Here is a 19,461-nt window from a genome sequence, read left to right as displayed (position 1 = left end):
GTGAAACTGGGTGGAGTAATTATATATATCTTCATTCTGTTCACGTAGAAATAAGGATGTGAAGCCTCGGAAGGGCCGTGGTGAGTGCTTAGTAGAGAATAGATGACTACTTCAAAATTAGTACTTCCTAAGATAACCCTTAGACCTGTGTCTTTTTTATTTAGCCATTTACATTATTTATTTATTCAAACTGAAATGTAGGGTTTTCCACAGTGGAACAGGCTGATATGAAACATGTTCTTATACAGAGACTTAATTTTTTTTTCTGTTGCTGTTTAAATCAAATCATAAAGAGACTCTAATCTTAGGCAAGTAGTGGAGACCTTTTCAGTTCCCCATTCAAGTCTACCTTTCAACTGTGACCTCATTACTTACATCATCTGACATAAGGCTGACCCCAGGAGAAGAGTAGCTGCCACCCCTATGGGAGCCAGGTGGCTACAGGGCTGCCCTGGGAGGTGGCATCTGCAGGACGGGGGTGAGAGGACATCACTGGACACCTACTGGTCCCTGCTCCCAGGTGTGCCCAGCGCCACATCTAGGCTTCTACAGGTCTGTGCCCCACGGTGTCCTCAGGTGGCCCTGCATTCTGTTCTCAAGGGAATATGGCACAAGCTAGGAAAGAAGCAGGGGACAGCCGACTGGTATCTGGACGGGAACCAGTTTCACACATGATCAGAGTGTCTGTAAAGACCCCACAGGACTGCCAGGAATTTATGCTGGCAGAAAATTGCAGTGTCCACCATTTTAAGAAACAGATCTCCAAACGCCTTCACTGTGACACTGACCGATTGGTGCTCATCTTCACTGGAAAGATTCTTCGAGATCAGGACATTCTGAATCAGCGTGGTATCCTAGATGGCACTACCGTCCACTTGGTGGTGAGGACCCGTTTGAAAGAGTCGGCTAGTCCTGGAACTCTACCAGGCCTTACAGGCCATTGCACCCATCGTGCTGAACCATCAGCCTCTGAGGGGGCTGGATTGCTAGTTAGACTGGGTCGACTGGCCAGGAGTTCACCTGATCTGGCTGACTTCTTTGGCCAGCTGGCTCAATTCCTGATAGCTGCGCCTGAGTCTGCAGTGCAGTTCCTGGAAGACTCTCAAGTTCAAAGTGTGGCAAATGAGAAAGCAGCTAATAGCAACCATGTTCCTGAATCCTCAAGGCCAGTACAGAAACGTGAGCCAGCTTTCAAGGCTCTGGAAACCTTGCAGAACCCAGCTCGACAAGAGCTCTCACAACCAGACAAAAAGAGGTTGGAGGCCTTGAAGGCAGTGCCAGGTGGTGACAATGCTATGCGTCCAGGTCCAGTCTGCTCTAATATCCAACAATTAATGCTTTCCACTCTGGCCTTATTGGCTGCCTCCAAAGATCACATCTCAGGTTCAGAGTCTCATAGAGGGGAAGCTAGTTCTCATAATGGTACTGATACCACCACGGCCATCTACTCTACCTCTGCACCTGCCAGATCATTGGCACAAGAGATCAGTGCGGGAATTGTTGGTCAAGTCAGGAGCATGACTTCACATAAGACCAATTCAGCATGCAGGACTGGTATACCAGACTTATACTCAGGCCTGGACCTTCCTTCTCAGGATAGCCAACAGCCGATAGAGAAAGGCACTTCAACCAGTCAGCTGAGACCTTCACCCTCTGTTTTGCGTAGAGCCTTGCATGTCCTACAGCAGAATCCAACTCTGCTACACCAGCTGGCAACTGGCAGTCCCCTGCGGCATCGAATGCCACTACTTCCCATCCTTACCAATCCACGGGCACTGCAGGCATTGATACAGATAGAACAAGGTCTACAGACACTGTCCAGGGAAGTGCCTGGGCTGGGACCTGTCTTATGGTATCCAGCTGGACCACGTGGTGCTAGAGGTATATCTGAAACTAGGGGTGAGAGACAAGGTAATAGAACAGACCCTGTGCAACCCACCTTGGCTGTTCTTCAGCTCCTTCAAGCATTGTCTCTGGCCTGCTCCCAGCCAACCCAGTCCTCAGTATCCTCATCCTTCCTCAATGAAGGTCGCTATCAGAAAGAACTAGAGCATCTGAAGGCCATGGGTTTTGCTAACCATGATGCCAACCTGCAGGCCTTGATGGCCACAGGTGGAGACGTCCATGCCGCCATTGAGAGGCTTATGGGGATGCCGCATGCCTAGGTCCCTCCAGTTGGCTTCAAGACATCTGGTGGAGAGGGAGCAACAGAAAGGGAAAGGGGAGGGGAGGGGAATTAGCTTATTTTGGGGATTCCTCCTATTCAGATCATGTGCACATTTGGACAGCCCCTCTCTTACTGCCCAAGCCTTTTCTGCATTAAAAAAGATTGCTTGGATCACATGTGTGATGTAAATTTGGGGGCTTGTGGGCAAAAGAATGCTATGTGGAGAGAGACTGATCTATGTTATATGGTTGTGGGATTGTGTTTCACATGTTTTCCTGACCCTAAGTGCAGAGTCTTTTGGACATGGTTGGTAAAATCTTGAATTTTTTAGGCATTTTTGCCTGTGATCAATTGGCAATCGATTCTTTCACCATCACCATCTTCCCACTACTTGAAAAGTCTCAACAGGCCTCTTCCTGTTTTTTATTTGTTTGTTTTTGTTTTTAATTGCCAAGGGGTACACACACTCACCAGAGAGATGAGGGAAAGAAGTAGAGAGCATCCTCCAATGGGCCTTGATTGCATCCACAATCCCTTCACTTCCATATCCATCCAGTAAGGGTCTGAAACACACACATACATGCTCCTGGCATGCTTTTTAAGCCCCCAAGTTTGGCATTTGCACCATGGTGAGATCTGTCTACCTTAACCACGAGGCTACAGGGCTAGCCCCAAGATTCTTTTGTCTTACATAATGCTTGACTCTGCTGCCTAAGTAACTACTAAATTTTCTCTCTCTTTTTGACTTTAAATTTCTTTAAAGTGTCTCCCCTTCCAATGGTGATATTTCACCATCCTCTACAGTCAGGGATTTACCCTCAGTAAGATAGAGACGTTTTCTAAAAATTGTCTCTTGAGCCAGTCCTGTGGTCCAATGGTTAAGGGAGCCAGATCCCACATAGCTGACTGCAGTTTGAATCCTGGCCCTTGCAGTTTGAAAAACATGTTGGGTTCACATGTGTACATGATCAAAATCCTGATGAGGTCAAGCAAGGAAGGAGAAGGAATTGTGGTATGACTATGACCCATGGAGGCGTGCTTTCTCTGTCTTGCTCTGGTGAGCACTCATGTCCTCTGGCAATCAAAAAAAAAATTGTCATCCTCATCTTCCCAAATTTCCTGCACAATTTGACATAATGAGCTGTTTCTCAAAGCGTCTTCCTTAAATCTGTTTGCTTCTCCATACTCTTACAGAGTGGAGCTTGCTGAAAGTATAACAATTCTTTCTTTATCCCTGTTTGGCCATTTCCAAAGGTCTGGCTTTTTTCCAAATATCTGAGATTTGTACTTTACACACCTAACTGTTCTTCCTTTGGGGAATCCCAGGGAAATTTCTGACTCAGCATGTCCAAATATAGTTAGTTCAGTGTCTTTTCCCTGGCTTGTTCTTACTTTATGTTCACTATGTCTCAGTGAGAGTAACTGACACTTTCTCAATCCACCCAGTCACTCTCCTGTAAACTGCTGATCTATTAGTGATGCTACTACTCATAAAGTGGGCAGACATTTCATCCCCCAGAAAGTGATGGTGGCTTAATGCAAACATGTATTGAAAATGAAAGCTAATGAAAAGATGGACTGTGGGTATGGGCGGAGGAGCACTGTGGGTTCTTACTTAAGAAGAAACCAAGAACTGAAAATTTGGAGTCAGACTCAGGGGTTAATCGAGTCTGAGCTAAGGAACAGTTGAGTCTCATGCTTCCTGAGTGCTGGGGGTGAGGGGGTGTGTGAACCTCTTTGAGGTAGACATTGTGACTTAATTGCATTGTGATGTTTTTGAGCACAAGAGTCCCAAAAGTTGTAAAGGTCAGGGATTGTAGACCAAATATCTCTGGTACCTATTCTTTTTTAATATTTTTTTTTTGCTATTGGGAATGTGTATACCAGAGAGAGATAAGAGGAAAGTGAGAAATTATCCCCCAGAAAGATGATGACACCACACTCCCTTCCCCTCCAGACTCTTCCTGGGATTTTGGGCATGTACACATACTCATCTGGCATGATTTTCAAGCTTCCAGGTCTGGGACAAAAGCATGGCCATGTGGAAATCCAACACCTTAACCTCCACCAAGAGGTTGCTGGCCCTGGGACTTCATTTTGATGTGCCTGATACACAGTTCACTCTTCATTTTCTCATATCTCTAATATGGTGATCCCAATTTCTGGGGTCAGTGAACTATGTTTGGTTCCAGAGGCGTGAGTAGTGTTTATGGAAAGAGCAGTGTTCTGAATTTGAAAAGTATGCTTCCCCTTCCTTCAACTCACAGGTCTTAGTGACCAGATTACTGAGTGGGGTGGGAGACATTATTAGCATTATTTTAAATGACTTTTTCGGGTGCCTATCTGATAGTAGCCAACTGGCTTGTACAAATCACTCCCTCTGTCCCTCGAGGGATACTTACCATATTCAAGCTTTAGGATGATAAAAGAGACAAAATCAGAACTTCAAGGAGTAGAATAAGCTGGCAACGCTAAAAAATCCTCCATCTGTCTTTTGTCTGTGGTGAAGGTGAATTCAGGCTTTGATCAATAAGGGAAAATCTTGGGGGAGAATTGTGCAATGCTATATTTAAAGTCCAGTGCAGTGCTGGATCCCTCAAAGTGTTAGCAACTGTGTGGTCCCTGTATCCCTGATTATTTTCCAAGGATGGACAAAAGGAAATTAGGATCTCCCAGAAAAGTCAGAATTGGAGAAGAGAGTTGGGGAACTCTGCCAAAGTAAGTCCTTTCTATAATACTAGTGCTGACATAGAATTAAAAGTTTAAGAAAGTGGCCCAGTGGCACTGGCATAGTGGTAGCACAATGCTCTGTGATGCTGAAAATCATATGGAAGATCAGGGCTCATTTGCATAAACCCTGTTGGGGGTACTTCTTTCTCTTTTTCTTTCACATTCAGGAAATAAACTTTAAAGAAAGTTTAGGAAAGGTGGAAGAATGCTAGGCATAATGCATGGTTGCATTTCACACTACTTACATCTCCATATATCAACCCACATTACAATACACAATTAAAAACCCAGCCACTGAGACATATAGTGGAAGCATAAGCTAGAGTGAGATTATATAACATGGAACACATCAAATTGATCTATGAGAAGTAGTAATACTGTAGAAAATAAATATTGATACGAATACATTTTCATGTCCTATATTATCAGAGCCCAAGGCATAGATATTAAATGATCTCTTCTCAACAACAATTCTGTACCATGTGTTCGTTGTTGATGTATAACAAACCATATGCAATTTCTTTTTTTTTTTTTAGAAAGAGATTTTTTTTTTTATAGACATGTGTACTCACTGGAGAGACAGACAGAGATAGTGAGAAATCACCCGCCAAGGGGATGGCCATGTTGCAATCGCTTCTCCTCCATTCTCTTCTTGGGATTTTGGGCCTGTATGCACAAGCACCTGACATGAGTTTCAAAAGCCTCCAGGTCCAGGATTTGAACCTCAGTCAGCAGTGTGGGAGTCCAGAGCCTTAACCACTGTGCCACATTTTCACTCCACAGTATACAATTCCTTTTGTTCTTTCTTTCTATTTTTTTTTTTTTAAAGATGCATGGCTGGTATCTTATTTTTCAAAGAATGATTCTAAAACATTACACTAAATCAGACTGAAAGGTAAAGTTTAAAATAGACCATTTTATAAGGATAAGTTATAACATATGTAATGACTACTCACACTAAAAAATCTTGATGTTAGAATTTATGATACACCCAGTAGGCAGTAGCACTCAGGTTTTCTAAATATTAGCACTTGTTATTTCTTCTACTTTTAAAAATCTTTATCCAGATTTTTGTGTGATTTATCCTGATTTTCATTATTGAGAACTTGACTTTAATTGCAAATTTATTATAATACTTCATTAATGAAAACAATATAAATAAGTAAAATATGTTTCTGTGGGAAAGCTGTTGGTACTGTCAGAAATTTCAGAAATACCACACCTCAATTTTACATATACGAAAATATATACAAATGTATATATACAAAAATAATTTAATCAGAATTATTGTGTGCAAGTAGCATTGTTATCAATCCAACCTAAGTTAAATAAATGAAAAAGCAAGATGTGAGCTCATTTGACAATTAAAAAAATTAAGTATTGGTACACATGGTATTCTTACAAAACATTTGTCTATATATATTTTTAAAATTTTATTTATTCATTCATTTATTTTAATTTGGCCAGAGAGAGACACAGAGAGCAAGAGAGAGGGAAAGTGAGAAAGCAAGCCGCCAGGTCCAGGACTCAACTCGTGGTTGGCCATGTGGGAGTGTGTCCAGCACCTTAACCACCACGTCACCTGCTGGTCCCCACATTTGTCTATACTTTTAATATGGAGCGTTCACTATTTTGCTCATAACTTTTTGTTTAACTATAATTGCAGTGACAAAATTTATAAACTTAATATAAGTTCTCTACATTAATCATCTATGTATACATATTTTTTTCAAAAAACAATGTGTGTAATTTCTGTCTTTTGTTTCTTTTTTATTTCTTTTTCTTTTGTTTTTTTTCTTTTTTTGGAGAGATTTTTTTGCTATAGGGCGCGTGCACTCGCCAGACAGAGACAGAGAGACAGAAAGCGAGAAATCACCCCAGAGGGGATGGTCAGGCCGCAATCCCTTCTCCTCCATTCTCCTTTCGGGATCTTGGGCACACACGCACACGTGCCTGGCTTGAGTCCAGCGACATAGCCATTACGCTAACTGCTGGTTCCCTATGTCTTTTGTTTCTTATGTTCTTTTTGTGCAATGTACTTGGGAGTACTGGCTGGAAATGCTGCCCTCATCCTGGTCATTGCCCTTGCTAATCTCTGAACCTGGGAAGAGAATAGAAGGATGAGGAGCTGCTGTTGAAAAAACTGAAATTTTGCCCATCATTGCTACCACTCTTGTGATTCTCTAGATGTTTCCTTGTTGTTCAGTTCCCTCAGAATGGGTTGTAGAGGTCTGAGGATGAAGGACAGATCTTGTTTGTAAGCATCAGGGTTCCAAGTCCCATGGGGCAGTATTGGGTGTCATTATTACATGTGCCTAGTGTGTGCATTTCATATTCAGCCTCTGGAGACTCTAGGTTGTGAGGGCCATTGGTCATCGTGCTTTTGAGGGAGGTCCAATACTGATGAGAGGTATGCAGTGCTTGTCATCATTTGTCACCATTAAGTAAATAAGCAAAACGTCTTTCTCTTTGTTTCCTTTCTGTAAGACGTCCTTTCTTCCTGTATATTTCAGTTTCAGAAATGTTTCTCTCTTGTTCCTTATATTGTGTTGACTTTTATAATTTTGTTGTTGGCATCTGGAGTTGCCCACCTAGCCACAGAAATCACCTTCCCTATGGTCAGCAATAGTCTCCTCACTGCTAAATCTAGTGAATATTTCTTTTCTCTTTTCTTTTCTTTTTTTCTTTTCTTTTCTTTTCTTTCTTTCTTTTTTTTTTTAAGGTTTTTGCTATAGGGGCACATGCACTTGCCAGAAAGACAGAGACAGAAAGCAAGAAATCACATCCCCAAGGGGGATGGCCACGCTGCAATTCCTTCTCCTCCATTCTCTTCTCAGGATCTTGCGTATGCATGCACACGTGCCCGGTGTGAGTTTAAGTCACTGGATCTGGGACTCAAACCGTGGTCGACTACATGAGAGTCCAGCAACATAGCCATAGGCCAACTGCTGGTCCCAAATCCAGTGAATATTTCTTAGCCTGACTCTTCTTTTAATCTTTTAGTGGGTCTTAATATTATTAACAGAGCCAGAACATTTAAAAATATTTTCTTGCCAATCTATTGCATTCCCTGGATGATGTCACATTATTTCACTCTATTTATTTATTTAACTGCAACACCTTCTTTCATATTTGCACATTTTCCGAAGACTTTTTTTTTTTCATTCTCATGAGAAAACAGCAACACCCGTGAGTTCTCACATTCACATACACCTACTTATATGCATTTGTGCCAATTCATTCTGCCTGCTGCTCTGTGATTGTGGAGGGAATTGTTACCTAAAACTAACTCTTCCACTAGAATACTATTAGATTCCTTTCTCTCTTACCTATTCAAAGACAGTTGCCCTCATCTTCCTACATCATCAATCTTTGCTTTTCTTGTAAGAATAATGGCTTATTCCTACAATGTATATGCTGTTATTTTCCAATCTGAAAATGAATACGCCAAGAAAAACAAGAAAAAAAAATGTCTTATAGCCACTTATCCCTCTATGTACCATCCCATTTTTCTGCTCACCTTTATAGCAAGAGTAACTACTCAGAATAATTGCCCATATTTTCTTCTGACACCAATTTCTCTCTTCTTCTTTTAGACCTACTATAATAAAGCCTTTGCTCATACTGCTCCAAAGTTTGAAACCACTCTTGTCAACTCTTGTCAGAGTAACCAGAGTCCTCTGCTATGCTCAATCCTATGGCTGTTCCCCAGTCAGCATTCTCCTTGCCTATCAGTCATATTTGGGCGATTCTACGATTTGGTGTAGTTGATCACCTACTTTTTCTTGCAACACTTTCTCTTATGTTTCTGAATTCCACACGTTTTAAAAGTTAACTCTTATCTCAAAAGCCTTTTAGTCTCAGTTTTCTTTGCTGAATTATCCTTGTCTCCCCAGTATTTTAACGCTGGAGTCCTTGTTTCTACTTCATCTCCTTGGTTTTGTCACCAGCTTCATAGTTTTAAATATCATGTACATACTGATAGGTTTCAAATTTATGTTTTCAGTCTAGATACCTCCCTGGAATCCCAAACTTATGTAGCCAAACCTACAGTGTCTTTCCTCTAGGGTACCTTAGAGATGCTGACCTCATCACCTTCTCTCACAAATATGTCCAGTTTCCAGTCTCTTTTGTCTTATAAGAAAAAAAAAAGGCAAATCCACTTTTCTAGTTTTTCTGATAGAAAACCTTATAGGTGTCCTTGACTTTTCTCTCTATTGGTAAGAGTCAATCTATTATAAAATCCCATGAAAGACATAGAATGCCTCTCCTTCATAGTCTGGCTTGTTTCACTTTACATCACATCTTTCATATTCATCCACTTTCTGTTAAATGCTATGGTCTCTGCTTCAAAGTATACCAAGAAGTTGACCACTTTTATTATATCCATTGCAACTACTCTGACAAAATCACTATAATTGCATTCTAAACAGTATCCTTGCTACTGTCTTTACCCCCTCCATCTTTTTGCTTGAAATAGCAGCCACATTGATCCTTTTAAACACTAAGACAAAATTTTCAGTTATACAGGTGAAGAAGCAACTATGGTGAAGGTTTATTTATTCATTTTTCCCAGAAGGCATTCATGCTTACCAGAGAAAGACAGAGACACAGAGAGACAGAGAGAGAAGAAGAAGAAGAAGAAGGCGGAGGAGGAAAGACAGAGAGAGAAGAAGAAGAAGAAGAAGAAGAAGAAGAAGAAGGAGGAGGAGGAGGAGGAGGAGGAGGAGGAGGAGGAGGAGGAAGAAGAAGAAGAAGAGAAAGCACCAACCAGTCGTGCTCTTTTTGATCTCTTCAATCTACTGTGTTCCCTGGGTGATGCCATATTACTGAGTTCCTCTTGCTTATTATACTGTAATATATTGTTTCCTATTTGCACATTCTTCTGAAGATTTTTTTTTTTTTACTTTTCATGAGAAAACAGCAGCACTGAGACAGGACTCTCTTTCTCCTCTGTTTCTCTATCCTGTCAGGATTTTGGACACGTGCCTGGTATGTTTTTCCTGCTGCTGGAGCTGGGATTCAAACTGCAGTCATCCATGTGAGGTTTGGTTCCATTTACCACTAGGCTATGGGGCCACCTTGAGGGCCTGTACTTTTCTCAGTCTGTGACTGATGAAGATATAAGAACTTGAGTGCTTGGATTCCAAAGTTTGTGTTTTTCCTTTTATCCTATTTCACAATAAAATCAACCAGTTTTTCTAAAATCACTGTGCAGAAAGTGTATCCTATCTTTTCGTGACACAGATGGAGAAAGATTATGTTTCAATTCTTGAGTAGTTTAGATTCTCAATTGTAGAGGAAAATATCAGAGAATAATCCAAACTAAAATGAATTAATTATCTATAGTACATTTATAATAATAACACATCAATGCTCAGAATTCATGATGCTCAGAATTGTACTAGAACATTGAAATAAAATAAAATAACATGACTTTGGAGTGAAGGGAAGAGAACGAGAATAAGAAGAGTTCCCCCCCCCCCGCCGGGTTCAAAAAGAAGAATTGAATTTACTTTTTGAACCATACATATACAAGAACCTGTGTGTGTGTGTGTGTGTGTGTGTGTGTATGTGTGTTTTATTAAAGAGACAAATACCTTGGAGTAGTGGGGTGGAGTGAAATTTGGTTCTGGAAATGCATTGTGGCATTGGAGATAATCTGACAGGGTGGTTCTTCAGGGTCTGGACAGTGCTGAATCACTTAAAATTGTGTTCAGATAGATGATCTCCCTTAGCACAAAGGGAAACAGCTAGACTTAGGGAAAACATTAGGGAAAAAAAGAAGCACGTACTTAGTAAGGCAGGAATTTTTTTTTTTTTTTAAGTTTTTTGCTATAGGGTGCATGGTGCACTCCCTATAGAAAGACACAGAGAGAGAGAGAGAGAGAGAGAGAGAGAGAGAGAGAGAGAGAGAGAAAGCAAGAAATTCCCCCTGCTCCCAGGAGGGATGGTCATACCACAACTCCTTCTCCTCCAGTCTCCTCTCAGGATCTTTGCCATGCACGCACATATGCCTGGCGTGAGTTTAAGCCACCGAGTCCTAGACTCAAACCATGGTCAACTACATGGGAGTCTAACAACATAGCCATTACGACAACTGCTGGTTTCAGTGAGGCAGAATTCTGAAATAGATTTACTGTAAACTCTTCTCTGCAATCTGGCAAGTGTGCCTATTTTTTATGACATTATTTATATAATTGCACCTATTTATCTCACAGTGGTACAGGAGATCAGTTACTCAAGACTCTCAGGTAACAGTCTTAGCAAGATCAGGTCCACACAGAAAACTAAATTACGAGCACTGGTAAGACTGTCTATCCTCAAAAGTAGAATTTCTTTTTTGAGTACATATATAAAGACATAGTATGCCTGTTTAGGGAAGCCTGATACTGAATACTGGTTGTGGAAGTCAGAGAAGTATCATCTAAGGAAATCTTGTCTCCTTTTGCTAACCACCAACCTCATTTTACTTCAGTTACAACTGATTGGGATTGATTTGCCACTGTTCCAGTACAGATTAATTTCTGAAATTTTTAAGGGCTTCTCATGTCTTCTGATTTGGGCCTGGCTTTTAAGGCCTCCTGGAAATCTAATCACATCCACTTCCTCTAGCTCTGTAATTAATTCCTCAGCTGTCTCCTTCTTCTCCAATCTCTGTTCCATTCCTCTTGTCTTTCTCTCTGAACTTCTCTGAGTCAAGACATGACTGGTGCTGGTGCATACATTTGCCTATATAGTGTGACTTGGAGGTCTCTGTAACCAGGGTTGACCTTCCCCTCTTATCTCAACTGTAGACTTCATGATCCTTTTTCTCTAATTGCTTTCCTGAATTAAAAAAAAAAAAAGAACAAAAAATCTTCTTTAACTCTGTTCTGATCCTTTTGGATGTGCCCTGTCTAAACAGCCTCAGAGTAATATAAATAGACAAACAAAATCACCTTGCTGAATATCTGCTCTGTGTCAGACACTATGCTAGACCTCCTGTATTCCTTACACATAACAATAGTATAGTTAAAACATCACATATTTATTCATTAATTCAACAAAGAATATGATACATGTCAGTATGACCCATAATACATTTCACATAATTTTTATTGATTGTTTTTGTGTAAGGTGCAGATACAATGCCAACTGTCATGAAATTTTAAAGTGGTAATGGTAATCAATTAGAAGCAAATAAACACTACAGCTTATTTTGTCAAGTAGATATTAAAAAATACCTTACCTTTATATATTTAAAAATTATTAGCTAAATACTACCAACTTCTGACAATCTGCATTAAATGCTTGCTTTGCTTTAGACATATAATAAATATTTTACTAAGTCTCTGAAGAGGTTAAATGTGATGCCTTAGTCATGCAGCTCATAAATTAGGAAGCCAATATTTAAGTCCATCTGGACCTAGATCTCATGTATATTTTAATTTAATTGCCAGAGGGTATGTGTGCTTGCCAGAGAGAGACTGAGAGAGAGAGAGGAGGGGAAGAGAAAGAAAAGCACCTCTCTCAAATGGGGCATGATTATGCCACAATCCTTTCTCCATTTTTCCATCTTGTCAAGATTTTGGGCATGCATGCACACATGCCTGGCATATTTTCTAAGCCTTCAGATATAGGATTCCAATTACAGGCACCCTATATGAGATCGGGCTCTCTTAACTACTGGCCTATGGGGCCAACCCAGATGTTATATTTTCTTCATTATAAAATACTGTATAATATGTGAGATGTTGTCCATATAAGTGATAAAACCTTAGACTATTAGCCTCTGAACCACAGGCTTAAAATAAAAATATTTAAAATGAAAATTTAAAATGAAAATATACCAATATTTTTGAATACATAGAGGAGTACTAATGGAGTTGTTTGTATAATTTACAACTGCATCCCCTTAATCTTCCATAAGGATTTATAGCTAAGATGAAAAGGACTTCCAAATGCATTACAGGAGGAGAAATGAGAGAAAATACAGTTTCATTAAGCACTAACCATTTCTCAAGCACTGTCTAAATATTATAGAACTGTTATGTAATATATTGGGTCACAACAGGAAAGTTGTGACACATTTTTGCATAGAGAGACATAGAAAAATACGACACGACTTTCTTGAAAACCTAATAGTTATTACCATAATCCTGTGAGGTGAGATCATGTAAAAAAAAAAATACTTAGATAGCCTAAATAAATTGACCAATAATGTTTAGGGAAATTACAAGACTTTTCAATCTTGTATTTATTTATTCAGTAGCTTACATGTCAAGTACTATCTTATGTTTTCTAACATTTATTAACTCATTTATTTGTCATCACAACAGTACGCATTAGATATTATCATTACCCCTATTTAACAGTCAGCCAAAAAAGAATCTAGCCACATGCTCAAGGTCATAAAACTAGTAAGTGAAGGAGCCAGGATTCAAACCCAGACACTGTGACCATACTTTGTGCTTTTAATCACTATCCAAAGTGGCATCATTCAGATTAAAATTCACTCTTTACTGTTCTTTTTCTTTTCACTTCAACACACAAAGGACTATGAGATTCAGATTTCTCTCAAGACCAGGAGCCACTTGCTTCTTAGTAAGTCATCATCATTCTTGAGACAAAAGTAAAAATATTATCACGTTTATGGTCTATATAGAGTTTTTCAAGGAGCCTCAGAAAATGGTAAGTTCAGTGTAATCATTGATATCTCCACCTCATTAGGCTGCTGTGCTTTTTGCCAGAGCTTCCTACCATGTAAACTCATTCCTCTCATATCATACTTCTCATCCATCTTAATGCATCTATACAGCCATCATACCCACTTCTTTTTCTTATCTTGAACTTCTCAGAAATTATATTGAAGTTTTTCTCAGATGAAACAGTCTTAGAAGCCGACTCCGAATCTCTTTTGTTCTAGCTCCATAGATAATGGGATTAAGAACAGGAGGTACCAGCACATAGAGATTGGCCAGAAAGATGTGCACATGCTTGGGGACTCTGTGGTGACCGAAGCGGTGGGTGAGAAAGGAGAAGAAGGCAGGAATGTAGAAAACCAGGATGACACTGAGGTGGGATCCACAGGTACTCAGAGCTTTGTGCTGGGCATCACGGGATGGAAGACGAAAAACAGCACGGAGTATAAAGCCATAGGAGATGGCAATGAGGATGGAATCCAGACCCATGGCCAGTAGAGCCACAGTCAGACCATACACAATATTGACGGTGATATTGGCACAGGCTAGTCGAGCGATGCCCATGTGCTCACAGTATGTGTGTGCCATGATATGGTGTCTACAGTAGGGCAGTCGCCTCAGCAAAAAGATGAAGGGGGAGACAATAGCCACACTGCGGAATACTCCAGCAAGGCCAATTCTGCCTATGACAGTATGGTTGAGAATGGTGGTGTATCTCAGTGGGTTACAGATAGCCACATATCTATCAAAGGCCATGGCAAGAAGAACGGAGGACTCAAGGGCATAGATAGAATGGACACAAAACATCTGGGCCAGGCATCCACCAAAGGATATCTCACCGGCATGGAGCCACAGAATGGCCAGCATCTTGGGCACGGTGGTAGAGCTGAGAGCCAGGTCAGTGAGTGAGAGGAGGCAAAGGAAGAGGTACATGGGTGCATGAAGTGCAGTGTCAAAGGCAATGACCAGGATGAGGGCAGCATTTCCAGCCAGTGCTATCAGATACATGGCACAGAAAGGGATGGCAATCCAGAAGTGCACAGACTCCAGTCCTGGGATCCCTGTGAGGAAGAAAGTGGCTGGGAGACTGTTACCGCTGGTGTTGAAAACTGACATCCTTCTCGGCAAATAAGGGGCTCTATCCAAAGTGTGATGGTATGCCTTTCTTGTAACATCAAAGATTTAGTTGATTCACATAAGATGATCTTTCTATGAAAGGATCTTCTTTAGACTGAGAAAAGTGTTACTGCTTTTTATCTGTTCAGGAATCTGAAAAGACTCTATTCCACATATAATGCATTTTAAACTTGCTAATTCCTCAATTTAACAATGATGTCTTAAATTCTATATTCATTGTGCTAAACTATTTATCTGTCCAAACTTACCCTTCTAGATTTAGCTCTCATCACAGTTTACACATCATTTATTGACCTTTAGTCTACCCAAGTCCAGGGATATTTCTTTTCTTTTCTTTTCTTTTCTTTTCTTTTCTTTTCTTTTCTTTTCTTTTCTTTTCTTTTCTTTTCTTTTCTTTTCTTTTCTTTTCATTCATGCCTTTTTTCATGCCTATGGATTCGTCTTACTGTATTTTCTCTTCTTAAATTTTTTTAACCTCTACAGCAAGTTTCCCTGCCTCTCAGATTCTGTTTTTTTTCTGATCAGATGCTTAGCAATCTTTAAATTTATTTTGTTTCATTCTTCCACTATCTAATAAAGCCCCACTGGGATAGAACTGTTTCTTTATGCAGTTGTAACCCCTATATTGCTACAACTGGTATTGCCATGAAATTTCGATCTGTATTCACAGAAGACTCAATTCTGATAGTTATTAGTAACATAGCATTGCTTGTGACTGAATGATATGTTAATGTATTCACTTTATTCTCTGTGTAGCATATCTTCCAGATATATGAGGATACTTCAAAAAATTTGTGGAAAATGGAATTAAAGTATAAGTTTATTTTGTTGCAAAAATGCTTTGAAATGTATACACAGTTCTTTCATAACATACATTTTCTATTAACTTTTGAAGACCCATCATATACCAGGTATCTTCTTTTTATAGCTTACTTGAAATGCTTAAGAAGAAGCTAGGAAACTTGAAAATGCTTATATATCTTATAATTGAATATATGTGGTGATCTGAATACTTATGGGGTATAACAGAAGAAAACATGAAATATTGGGCTGTCGGAAAAGTCATGATGTATTTTTTCTGTATTTTTCTATCCAAGATGCATCGTGACTTTTCTGACAACTCAATAAATTGGATATGATTGCTGAGGAGATAACACTTTCAACGATGGCAAAGACAGCTGTTAGGGGCACAAGCACACCAGTGTAATGGCTTGATATGGTGGTCAGACCAGAATGTCAAGTACTCATGGAGACAGAGAGACAAAGGGGAATATCCTCTGTTTTCTCAGTGTACTATGTTGCCAACAATAACGAAATCCTGGAAAGGGAATCTCCTTTTTCTGTAGAGGGATAGCCAGTGTATATACATTCTCTCAGTAATATATTAAATACTTAAAAGAATTCTGAGAAGGATGACAGGAAACCTGAGTCTTAGTTTTGGTTCTGTAACAAGATTAGTTGAACAAATCTCTTACATCTCAGTCAGTCTCAAATAGGAAGGCATCCTCTGCTTTTCTGCCTGCTTACTACATGGCATTGGGGAAAACAAAAAAACCTTTCTGTGCCTCAGTTTTTCATCTCTAAGTTGAGAACGGCATCACCTGGCATACTAACTTTACAAGATTTTGTAGCTGAGTAAAGATTAATATTATGGAATTATAAGTTTGGAAGCCCCAAATAATTTCTCCCTTGTTTTTCATTTTATTTTTTTTTTTTTACTAAATGAGATCTGTATCTCTTATCAACATTTACTTTGGAGGAAAGAAAGTGTAATAGTTATTTATACACTTAAAAAATTGGAAGATTAGACAATAATGTCAAGGGTGAACCGATGTGATTTAGATCATAACCACATCATTTACAGAAATGAAATTAGGTCTTATATCTTCTGACTCAGTTTGGTGTTCTTATTTCATTCTATTGCTTATTACTGTGACCAATACCTGGATTTCTATCTCTTTCAAACAAGGCATTTTGACTAATATCAGTTGCTAATGCTGCAATGACTTTACTTATTATCTGAAGTCCTTAAACAGAATTAAGGCCTTATTTCCTATCTGTGTTAAGATTTTCTATGATGATACAGCTGATCTGAGGCTCAACCTTGGCACTGGCCTGAGACACTACTGGATAAAAGCTTGGACGATGGAGTCTGGTGAGCTGAGATCACAGCTATCCTCCTTCTACCTCCCCCTTCCTGGCCTATTCTTGTCCTCTAAAGAAAATTTCTATAAGATGGTTACTACTTGTGAGCTTCTATGGATGTGAGGATGAGAAAGATCACAAGAATAGATTTTAAATTTTTCCTTCTGTGAAACAATGGGAAAGGCTCATTGAGTGGAGTACCACTTGGGTTCACAACAGAGGCATCCTCACAAAATTTTCTCAGGGTTGTCTTTTCATAACTGAATCTTTGAGTTTCCTTCTCAGATCTAGACCTCAGTAACTTAATTCTTGAGTTTGTTTACCAAATATAGTGGTTGAGAAATGATCAGAAAACTTACCTGTATGACAGGCATGCATTTGAAGGTTGAGTTCACTGAAGTTGGAGCTCTATGTAAAGGTATATTATGTGCGTGGGAAGCTGTGGTAGTGTGTAGTCATACAAAGACTTAGCAGGAGGTATGTATTTGAATGCAGTTTTGTTTAAGGAAGTAAAAGTTGTATTTCTCTGCAGGTTCAGGTGGGTGTGGTATGAGATATAAAAGAGTCTAAATGTGTAATCTATGTTGAAATGTCTGATCCCTTTTCCGTTTTCTGGATTCGTTGAATTCCTTCATCTGGATTATGTATTCTGGCCTCCTCTGATGAAGGGGCTTGGTAAATGCATTTATTTATTGACTCTCTGTGATGCTCAGGTGTGAAAACATAAGCAGCCTCCTCTTGGGGTTTGATCTTTGGCACTGCTGAGAAATAGAAAGAGTAGTTGACAAATGAGAAAGAAATTAGTAAAGAAAATTTCAATGACTTTAAAAGGAAAGTAGAAATTAAATATCTAGCCTAGCCTATATATTTTATTCTTCATTCTTTTTTTTTCTTTTAGAATACAAGATGTACATATGTATATATGAGAGAGAGAGAGAGAAATCATCCCCTAGTTGGGCCTGGTCATGCTTCGATCCTTTTTCTCCATTTCTCCATCCCCTCAGGTTTTGGGTCACACACATATGCACTCACAGTGCTTAACAATTTCACTATGGAGCTGGTCCTTATATTCCATTCTGGTCTTTTACTTTTCCTCTTCATTCCTTATCTCCTTTTCTTGTTACTTCTATTGGTCTCCTAGAATTTCAACTTGTGTGGATCTACCAGAATTCTATGCTCAGGGAGTAGGATGAAAGATTTATGTGGGTAATACAGCAAATAATTGTGATGAAGATGCACGTACACCATTGTACCATCAGATTTCACATACAAAACATGTGTTCAAAGATAAATGCATTACGAATTTCATGATGAGAATAGCAGAGTATTAAGCAAAACGTTAAGACTCTTCTGTGTGGCTCACTGTAACTGTGCAGGTTATGTGCCCACACAACCAGTCCTGTTAAGGAATGACATTGGTGCTTTAGTCAAAATCCCACATCCCTATGACATTAGCCATCCAAATATTTGTATCAATGGGTGTTTCTACCCAAGCCCCCTTCCAGGATTATTTAATCCTTAATTTTTTGTTGACTTCAAGAAAGTATTGTATTCTCTTCCCTTGAGTATTTCTACCCAAGCCCCATTCCAGGATTATTTAATTTCTCTTTCTTGGCTTCAAGAAAATATTGTATTCTCTTCCCTTGTTTCCTCTCAGATTAATTCCAATCAGTGATCTTCAAAACCTTGTATGTATTTTCTAAGAGAATTAAAAAAATTTATATGCCCCTTTTATAACTTTAACTTGCATCTAAAAGTTATCATTTAAAGTTTAAATAATAGAATAGACTATAATATTCAATATAATGTAAATATTGATTTTTTAATAATTATTTTATTTAAATTTATTTACCATTGTTATTATTTTAAATGTGCTGCATGGCTTGCGAACTCACCAGAGAGGGAGAGGGAGAGAAAGAGAGAGAGAGAAGAGAGAGAGAAAGAGAAGGAAAGTGAGAAAGCAAGCTACCAGATCTGGGACCAGATCTGGGACCCAAACCACAACTGGTCATGTGAGAGTCTAGCACCTCAACCACCACCTTGCCTGCTAGACTCAAATACTGACATTTTACAATAAAATTTTGATATCACTATTTTACATGTATTCTGTGGAGTGTTTATGTCCTAGGAATTTTCAACTCACTGTTGTCTATTTAAAAATACATGACACAGCAGTAAAGCAATGCTCTATAATGGTGAAGTCATATGGGAAGGTCCTGGGTCACATCCATCATCTCCCTGTAGGTCAGGTATGCGTGTACATGCCTGTGATTTAGGGTGACTGAGGCAGGGGGTGGATCATGCTGTGAAGACCGTATTGATTGTGCCTGTCTTTTCTTTCTATGGAATAAGTAAATAAAGAAAGAAAATATATAAACAAGTTTTTCTAAATTGTGAGAAATTTAATATTATTGCTTGGTCTCCTTGAAGTTAGCTCATTATCATACTTCGTTTGTTTACTTTGATCTTTCTGATCATTCTCATGCTTATGATAGTGTGTGTATATAAGAATAATTTGTTGTCTATAATAATAGACTTAAAATTTTGAAATTTTTTTTGAGAGTTTTTTTTTTTTTTTTTTTTTTTTTACTGCGAGCG

At 39.1% G+C, this 19,461-nt stretch overlaps 2 protein-coding genes across 2 annotated transcripts; one reads left to right on the top strand and one right to left on the bottom strand.

The window, feature by feature from the left end:
* Positions 1-411: 411 nt before the first annotated feature.
* On the top strand, positions 412-2,302 carry LOC102469830 (ubiquilin-3). The gene has a single exon (XM_006162525.1). The coding sequence runs from the start codon at positions 606-608 to the stop codon at positions 2,163-2,165; it is 1,560 nt and encodes a 519-aa protein (XP_006162587.1). The 5' UTR covers positions 412-605; the 3' UTR covers positions 2,166-2,302.
* An 11,438-nt stretch (positions 2,303-13,740) lies between these two features.
* Positions 13,741-14,697, bottom strand: OR52D1 (olfactory receptor family 52 subfamily D member 1). The gene has a single exon (XM_006162524.1). The coding sequence runs from the start codon at positions 14,695-14,697 to the stop codon at positions 13,741-13,743; it is 957 nt and encodes a 318-aa protein (XP_006162586.1).
* Between the last annotated feature and the right edge of the window lie 4,764 nt (positions 14,698-19,461).

The sequence above is a fragment of the Tupaia chinensis genome, unplaced genomic scaffold (genome assembly GCF_000334495.1).
Source record: "Tupaia chinensis unplaced genomic scaffold, TupChi_1.0 Scaffold140176_1, whole genome shotgun sequence".
NCBI lineage: Eukaryota > Metazoa > Chordata > Mammalia > Scandentia > Tupaiidae > Tupaia > Tupaia belangeri.
Note: the sequence above shows the minus strand (reverse complement) of the source record. Positions and strands in the feature narration are given on the sequence as shown.

Excerpts from the sequence above, each read along its gene's own strand:
- LOC102469830 (XM_006162525.1), top strand. The coding sequence starts at position 606 with ATGGCACAAGCTAGGAAAGAAGCAGGGGACAGCCGACTGGTATCTGGA.
- OR52D1 (XM_006162524.1), bottom strand. The coding sequence starts at position 14,697 with ATGTCAGTTTTCAACACCAGCGGTAACAGTCTCCCAGCCACTTTCTTC.